The 8,917-nt window shown below is 29.9% G+C and overlaps 1 protein-coding gene across 1 annotated transcript; it reads left to right on the top strand.

The window, feature by feature from the left end:
• The first annotated feature begins 5,056 nt into the window (after window positions 1-5,056).
• Window positions 5,057-6,931, top strand: LOC128126814 (putative lipid-binding protein AIR1). The gene is made up of 2 exons (XM_052764946.1): window positions 5,057-5,120; window positions 6,552-6,931. The coding sequence occupies exons 1-2, from the start codon at window positions 5,057-5,059 to the stop codon at window positions 6,929-6,931; spliced, it is 444 nt and encodes a 147-aa protein (XP_052620906.1).
• Window positions 6,932-8,917: the final 1,986 nt, after the last annotated feature.

Raw genomic sequence — 8,917 nt, 5'->3', positions numbered from 1 at the left:
TTTTAACATTTTCTTAATAATTAATGGTCCTTGATTAATTCTCACCCAGCCAATTAATCAATTGACCTCACTCCACCGTCGAGCTATTGCCAAGCATTTTTTTTACAACCTTGGTTGTAACATTCTAAAATTTAGATAAATGATTATATTATTTGTATCCACAAGACTAACGAATATCTAGATGTTAGGTAGCCTATAATTTGGCTTTTGTTAGTTAAAATAACTAAGGAATGTGCCATGAAATACCTTCATCATATTTGATAAGAGTATTTATTTGTTTAAAAAAAATTGAAAACGATTCAATAATTTTTATTTTTAATTAAAAAGGTCTTAAAAGTAATATAAAAGGAAAACGGAAAATAACATACACTATTTTTTTGTGCGGGCCAAAATAAAAAAAATACATTCGTCCAATCGGTTGTCATAGTTCATCACAATCAATATAAAAAGAGAAGGGTAGATATATATATATATATATATATATATATATATATATATATATATATATAGAGAGAGAGAGAGAGAGGGAGAGGATGCAAATATAGAACAAATGTAAAAGAAGCATGGTCGTAATATGTTCAAGTTTATGCTTATGCAAGCAATGGAAAAGGAAAATGGAAAATAATACACATGGGTTGTATGTGGGGGCCAAAATAAGAAAAATACATCCGTCGAATGGGTTGTTTCAATTCGCCATAGCCAAATAAAGACGAGCAGGATAGAGAGATCAAGATAAAGTCAAGAGAGAGAGAGAGAGAGTGAGAGAGAGTGAGAGAGACAATATAGAACAAATGTAAAAGAAGCATGTGGTTGTAATATGTTCAAGTTTATGTCTATGCAAGTAAGATAAATCTTTTATTTATTGGAATGTAAATATCAAATATAGATGTAAAATGAGCCTACTAATGGTTGATACGTCATGCTAAAGAAAAAATTATGATAATATGGACAAATGACATGTATGTTGACTCATTTTTGGTAAATACATAATTAAATGATGGTATAGCTATGCTTCTTTGAAATATAGTTTCTATATCTGGTTTTGATTATGTGTATTAGAAAAAAAAAAAAAAAAAAAAGCTAAATAAGGAGATAATTTACATGTAGTTGTGCAAATATGGGTTGAATTATACTAGTGTTATAGAAAAGTTTGGCAACTTCAAACATGAGGTATTTTAAAAGCAAAATAAAAAGAAAATAAGGGAAACCGATAAAAAAAAAATTGCTTAGTAAGCCTTTTTGAAGCTTAGTATAAAAGAATGAAAGTGATAACAAGTTTGGGTAAGAAAAGTAGTAAAACCCTTTCTGTCTAAGAAAGTCCAAAATAGATGTGGTCACAAAAACTCATTTTGATCATGATGATCAAGTGAATATCCAATAAGAATGCGAACATACTGGTTACTATTAGAAGTAACAAACCAAATTTATAATAGTTTCTATTTTTAAACAAAATGACAAAAAAAAAAAGAGGCATGAATTAGGAAAACGAAGGATTTTTTGATATCTGAGCATAGTATTCACGTATATTATACAAAATATACATACTTGTATCTAAAATTTTAACAAATTACATCTAAAAGTGAGGAAAATAATATTTTTGCAATGTAGGGATGCGTACATGACAAAAATGTCAAACAACGCATTTAAATGTTATGGCTAAATGTGTAATCATTAAAATCATTAATTCCAATCCACATGATCGTTAAACTAAAGACCATATCTATTGATAAGATCCCTCAATCCAACGGCTGGCATCTCAGGTCCTACATTAGCATTTGTAGTGACATCAATAGTGGCATTCCTAGTCAATGATAATGCTCTAAAATGATTAAACATGAAATTTACCGCCACAATCATCCATTCATCGCCGCTAATACCGATGCCACAAAAGAGATGCCCTACAAATCATAATTGTGGCCTCAATTCAAGAAATTTGGGTGTTTACCCACACAAATTATATGTAGCTATAAGTACTTTATGTGTTGGTAGTCATCATTAACTACACATAAATTAAGTGTCACTATATGTTGGATTTAGGCCTATAGATATAGATCATTACCAACACATCGAGTATGTGTAGGTATAGACTGAGCTACATCCACATGCATGTATGGCTAAAATTATTTACTATCTGTATGTGGAAGTATTATAATTTGTTTTAATGGTTAGATGACATGGCTAGTGATTTCGACTATGACGTGGAGTACAAATGTATAATGATGTGGCATGTCCCCTAAAAAGTGTTTGTTTACAAGTGTCATAAAATATACGTGGGTAAAAGTATTTTGATGTGTAGTGAAATTAACATATGTATAGGTGTCCATTTTAATATGTGATGGTAAACATAACTTTATGTGTGAGAATTAACCAATACATATGCAAGTAATAATGTTCAAATGTATACAAACTAATAAAAAAATAAGGATGTGAATATGAATATACGTGTTCAAATTACAATTTTTAATTAAAATTTTTATAACATAATAATTCAAACCACAAATGAAAAATACAAGTCATAAAAATTTAAATACTTCAACTGGCAAATAAAAATAAATAAATAAATAAATAAAAATAAAAAAAACATTCATAATTGAATACAACAATAGCGAACATACTAAAACACTAAATGTTCATTCCATATGACTGCGATCCCACAAAAAATAATGAAAGACAAATTAAACTTCTTCCAAGCATTCCCTAAAGAACGAACTTGTCACTTATTAATACCACCAAATTCTCGTTTCTAAAAAACATCATCATTTCTTCTTATCTATGTCTATATCTATCTGTATATATATATATATATATATATATATATATATATATATATATATATATATATATATATTATAAAACTAGCATTTTTCCTTGAACCCCATGCATTTGAAACTCCCAAAACTATTCAACTTATACAAATTAATTTATGATTAATTGAAATATTATGATTTGTAACTTTCAAAACTCTTCAAATCATGTTATTTAATTGATAAGTTAAATGAAATATTTATCCTATATAAGAAATTTGTAGATTACATATTGCATTTATGTCAACAAAAATGATAGATTATATTTCTAGAGTTTGAAGAGTTATATGAGTAGTTACATGGATGTAAGAAAGCAATTGCAACTTTTCCAAATATAAATCATGTAAACTCAAATTGGGTGCATATAAATTTTTAGACATTAACCAAGGTCCAAATTTAGGTATGTTTATAAAGTTATACTTGAGATCATTTTTTAAGTTTGTGTTATGCATTTTTCTATAATCACAAGGTAGTGAAGTGGGATTCATAATTACTTCTCATGAGCTTTTGGTAAATCAACCATCAAGCTATTTATAAGTTAGAGCAATTAACTTTGTTAATATGTATGTTTCTTTATATTCTATCTCTCTTTTTTATGTTCAGAAAATATATTTTATGTACAAGAGAACATTATTCAACATGTATTTTATGATATGTAATACTATGTTAGTTTCTATCGCTTATTTTGTAAATAATATCGATGAGTTTTTTATAATTGATTTTGATGAAAGGAGTTTACAATTATTATTCCAAATTAATGACAAATTAACACGAATGATTTTTAATATGATATCACATTATTATTGAAAACCAATAATTATGTGTGTTATAAAAATGAATTCTTTATGTTATACCAAAACTTATATGGATCTACCCAATAATAAGTGCTTTTAAAATAATAAAAATAAATTAGCTTATTATATTTGTCAATTTCCTTTTTTCCTATTCATTCTTTATTGTATAGGAAAAGTAAAATAAGTAAAATATTAATATTTTCATAAGAAAATATAAATGATCAAAATATACCTCAAGTGTAACACTCTTCCTCCCTAACCCACTCTTAACAGATTCTTTAAGATTGGTCACAGTACATAACAGTTACTATAGTTTTGAAATTCAAATTACAATTTTATTTGGACCATTCATTCTCTTCCAATATTTCATGGTTTTAAGGGAAAAAAATGAAAGTATAATAAAAAAATTATCATAGTTTTAAGGAGAAAAGTGAAAGTACAATAAAAAAATAATGATAGTTGTTTTATATACAATAATGAAAATTTTCAAAAAAAATAGTTTTCAATTAGTAAAAATTAATAATTGTTGAAAATAACATAAAACTAAAGAATAGATTACATTATATTAATAAATTATTGTTATTTGAAATAATAATAATAATAATAATAATAATAATAATAATAATAATAATAACTATATTCGTAGTATATAAGTAAGTGTTGATTATAAAATCATATGTTTGAAAAGATTTATTATTCAAAATGAAAGAGTTGAAAAAAATAAGTTTTGTTGTATCAATGGTTATTTCAACACAAATTTTTATAACAATTTTTCTATATATCAAATGTATTTTGATTTCTAAATATTCATTTTGAATGATTTATATGTGTTTAATAAGTTTTGTTTGATGTAAATGTTATAATGTTTTAGTGTTTTTTATTTATTAAAAGCTATAGTGTTTTTCAAACTATTTGTTATTTGTTTTATATATAAACCGACATACGTTTTATATATAATTTTTACAACACAAAGTTTAACAAACATCAAAATGAAAAGTGACAATTTGAGATATTGATCGTCGAACGAAGTGATGATTGACAAACTCTTGGAATTGGGACATAATTTGATATACGGACTCTATCTCTGATGGTCTAATATAGATCAATTCGTATTGGTGAACTTATTTCAAATTCAATAAAGCGGGGGCGGGGCGGGTTGGGGATTGTTATACCCGGCCCGGCCCCATCCCCGGTTTTAGCATAATGGGGATCCCCGGCCCCATACCCGGTACCCCTTTCGGTGGGGAATACCATCCTCGATTGGGGCAGGTCAACCTTGTTCCCCATCGGGTCAGGTGTAATTTACATCCCTAATTGATATTATCATTGTCCCGACGACATGTCGTCTGTTCAAGTAAATAATAAAACTTAATTTTTTTTAAAATTAATCCCGACGTAGCTTGTGCAGACGACATGTCATCGGTATAAGGGGTAGCTATCCAGACGACATCTATGCCGATGACTTTTTCCACCTATATCAACGGGGCTATTCCGACGACTCTATACCGACGACTTGTCGCCGGTATAAGCTATCTCGACGCCTTGTCGTCGGCATAGGGTAATAAAAAAAGTCATCGGCACAGGGGTAGATTCGTGTAGTGCTTGGAGTGTTATTGCATGCATGTTGTTTGCTTTGTGATTTGTGGGACTCTTGTTGATGTGAGTTAACTATTAAGTGAATACGTTAACTTACATGCTACAAGGTTAAATAATCTCAGTGTTATTGATTTGGCCCTATTGTGCAGTTGTCGTCTAAGTCTAACCGTTGGATGGTTGAGTCTTTTAGTCAAATGACTGTTTTATGAATAATATTTAAAATAAATAATATAATATAATACGAAAAAACTAAAAATCAGAAATGTTAAACACTAAATCTAACAAGTTATTTATTAAAGTACAATTCGATAATATAAAAGTAGGTTTTTTCTACATTAACTATTTTTGTTTTAATCATCAAAAGCATCGAAATACCTGCCCGAAATTGATTAAGAAATTAATTTCAAGTTGTCTTCAATTTCAATACTGTTTTTTGAATAACTTACCCGACTTAGGATGTAAAGTTTTATTACATGATTATATTTTAAGAAATATACACTTGTTAGTTTCTTTTTGCTCGTTGAGTCTCTCTCTCTCTCTTTCTCTCTCTCTCTCTCTCTCTCTATATATATATATATATATATATATATATATATATATATAGACACACACACACACACACATTTGGGAGGGAGGTAAGGGAAATGCTGTTGAATTATTCATTAACAACCAATCGTTTAATACACATTTACATATGAGGTAACGTATTCAAAAATTAGATTTATTATCCTACGCTAGTGAATTTATTAAAATGTTAAACGACCTCATATGTTTACATCTAACATGATTAAGAATGCAAGAGAAACTAATACCAACATTGTTTGGCTGGAACGACCTCAAAGGTTTACATCTAACATGATTATATATTAAAAAAATATATGGTTGTTAGTCACAATTTTATTCTTATGCAACATGTGATACCAATTGGAGTTAGAAGGTTTTTGGACAAGAATACTTATGCACCAACAATAGAGATTTGTATGTTTTTAAACAACTTTGCTCGAAAACACTGCTGATAAAGAATACGGGGGAAGTGAAGGCAACATTTATTAGAATCTTATTTGAATTAAAAGTGATATGTCCTCTTGGGTATTTTGACATTGTAATTCATTTAGCTTTGCATCTACCTACAAATATATTTGCAGATCCCGATATGTATAAGATGGATGTATCACTTAGAAAATTATATGAAAAAACTAAAAAATTATGTCATAAATAAGGAGTGGCGGGAAGGTTATATATCTGATGGTTGGGTCACTAATGAATCATTACAAATTTGTTCGATATATCTTGAAGATGTAGAGACATGATTCAATCATCCTATTAAAAATAAATAAATAAATAAAACCAAACACAGACCCAAGCAGCAACCCCAACCCCAATCCCTACTCCAACCCGAACCCCAACCCCATCCCTAACACTAAACACACCCCCAACCCCAACCCCAACACAGTACCAAACACAAACCCAAATACAGAAACCTGCCCTAGAGACGCCTTGATACTGGGGGTTTGTGCTAATCTTCTAGGGGGATTGGTCAAAGTTGAGTTAGGTTCACCACCGGTGAAGCCATGTTGCTCTCTTATCCAAGGACTTGCCGACCTTGAGGCTGCCGTCTGTTTGTGCACTGCAATCAAAGCCAACGTCCTAGGGATCAATCTTAATGTACCAGTATCTCTTAGCTTGCTCGTTAATGTCTGTGGCGGTGAAGTCCCAAATGGTTTTGTATGTTCCTAGTTTGATTTAATTTATACAATATGAATCAATGTGTTGCTAAATTAAGTGTACCATCTGTGAAATCAATACATCGTGGGTAACAATTCAGTCCTTTGTTTTGTAACAAAAAGTTTTTCTTATATCATGTATATTTATATGCTACTTTAATGCAAGCTTAATATTTATTTTGTAAGTGGAAGATAAATGATCCATGATACACTTATTTGTACTAATCTATCCAACCAAGTTTAAATGAAACTAAACTTAATGTAACGGCTAGAAATCTATGAAAAAGAAACCACTATTGTGGCATCTCTAAACAAATTGTCAATCACAAGCATCAATATGATGAAAATATTCATGAAAATCACTAAATCAAACGATGAATTTCGTTCAAATTTAAGTGGATAATTATTACTTTCCAATAAGGGGTTGTGGTAGAAGCTCGTTTCCTGCTATGTCTATGTCTATGTAAAATAAATAAATAAATAACAATTTAAAGATGGAAATAATATTGAAATAAGTAGGAATAAAACATAATTCCACCCATTTTTATAGTTCAATCGGTTATACACCTTGTTTCACAATATCAGTTGGGAAATATGGTAAAAAAAACATAAAAAATATTCCAGGCACAATCCAAACAATGACTTGAATGCAAATATAATCATTTCCTATCAAAATTATGCATAGGCAACTACTCCTCACTTATCATCCAAGAAAGAATAGTATGTTTGATTGGTTACACTTATTCCCACATGTGTGATTATCCATTGTAAAAAAAATATTAAAATCAAGATACCATCAGAATAAAGCCATAAACAAATAAAGATGTATCTGATGATTTCAATTGGACAGTTGTAACCAGCGTTGCAAATATCAACCTAGGAGGCCGTTTAATCGGCACCTAGGCGCTTGGTGGTCCTCCAACGATGACATGTATAGCTAATCAACTTCTATAATTGGACGTGGTCAAGGCCAGAGATAATCGGGTCTAGGCACTCTAATCGGTCAACTCAAGTCAATGAAAATTATTTTAAAAAAAAAACTTTTAAGGGCAAAACTATCAAAGTGTAACAATTATTCATTGTGTTCCTTTATTCCATCGTATTCGGTCTATTCCATTTTTGAAATTCTCTCTCTCTCTCTCTCTCTCTCTCTCTCTCTCTCTCTCTCTCTACAAATGAAAGAATGAACTGAATGCCAACATTTTCTTCTTCCTTTAACGACGTCGACATCTTCTTCTTCCATTCACGTGGTTGTAGTCCCTTCCAACATCCATCTCATCCTCGAAGCATGTCGATCGTCGCCTTTTGAAGCTTCTCGACTCCAAAGTCTACTCATCTTTTGACTTCATATGCACCTCCTCCAATGCCGTGTGTTCCTTTGGAATCTCATCGACACCGGTGTCGTTGTGTTGTCATCTGCAAAGGTTAGTCTCCACTTCTCCTTATTTTATTTAATGATTATATGGAGGGTTAAGTTGATTTTATTAGTATTTGAATTTTGTAATTCATGATAGCCCTTCTATTTTGAAACATGTGGATGGTGTCCTTTTTTTTGTTATGTTTTGTATCCAACTATCAAACATAGAGACCGAAGAACATAATAATTGACATTTTTTACATAGGTTATGATAACAGTTGACAATTAATCAAGGACTTCTAATGCTTCAACTACACCGGGAGCGATTGAACTTTCCGATGAAGATTTTCAGTTCGCGAGTGAGAAGCAAGTGTTAGAAGAAGACGAGTATGAGGCTTCAAATGATGAAAGTATGCAGAGAAGATTAGAAGAAATTATATTTCATTTTTATACTATTTAAACTTATTATGGATTTGTTGAATGATGATTTGGTGTGCTTGTTGAATTTATTATTAACATTTTATGTTTATTTTGGATGATACCTAGTTGTGTTTCTTAAATTTGTTATTAAACTTTTATGCTTATTTACTTATATTATTTTGATTAATGTTGGACTTATTAATTTTTGGACATTTTCCTAAT

This window comes from Lactuca sativa, chromosome 6 (genome assembly GCF_002870075.4).
Source record: "Lactuca sativa cultivar Salinas chromosome 6, Lsat_Salinas_v11, whole genome shotgun sequence".
Lineage (NCBI taxonomy): Eukaryota > Viridiplantae > Streptophyta > Magnoliopsida > Asterales > Asteraceae > Lactuca > Lactuca sativa.
This window is presented reverse-complemented; position numbering and strand designations above follow the sequence as displayed.

What these genes read in the sequence shown, in the direction of transcription:
- LOC128126814 (XM_052764946.1), top strand. Translation starts at nt 5,057, where the DNA reads ATGACTTTTTCCACCTATATCAACGGGGCTATTCCGACGACTCTATAC. An exon ending in ATACCGACGACTTGTCGCCG is followed by an intron (nt 5,121 to 6,551) that starts GTATAAGCTATC and finishes AACCAAACACAG; the next exon opens with ACCCAAGCAGCAACCCCAAC.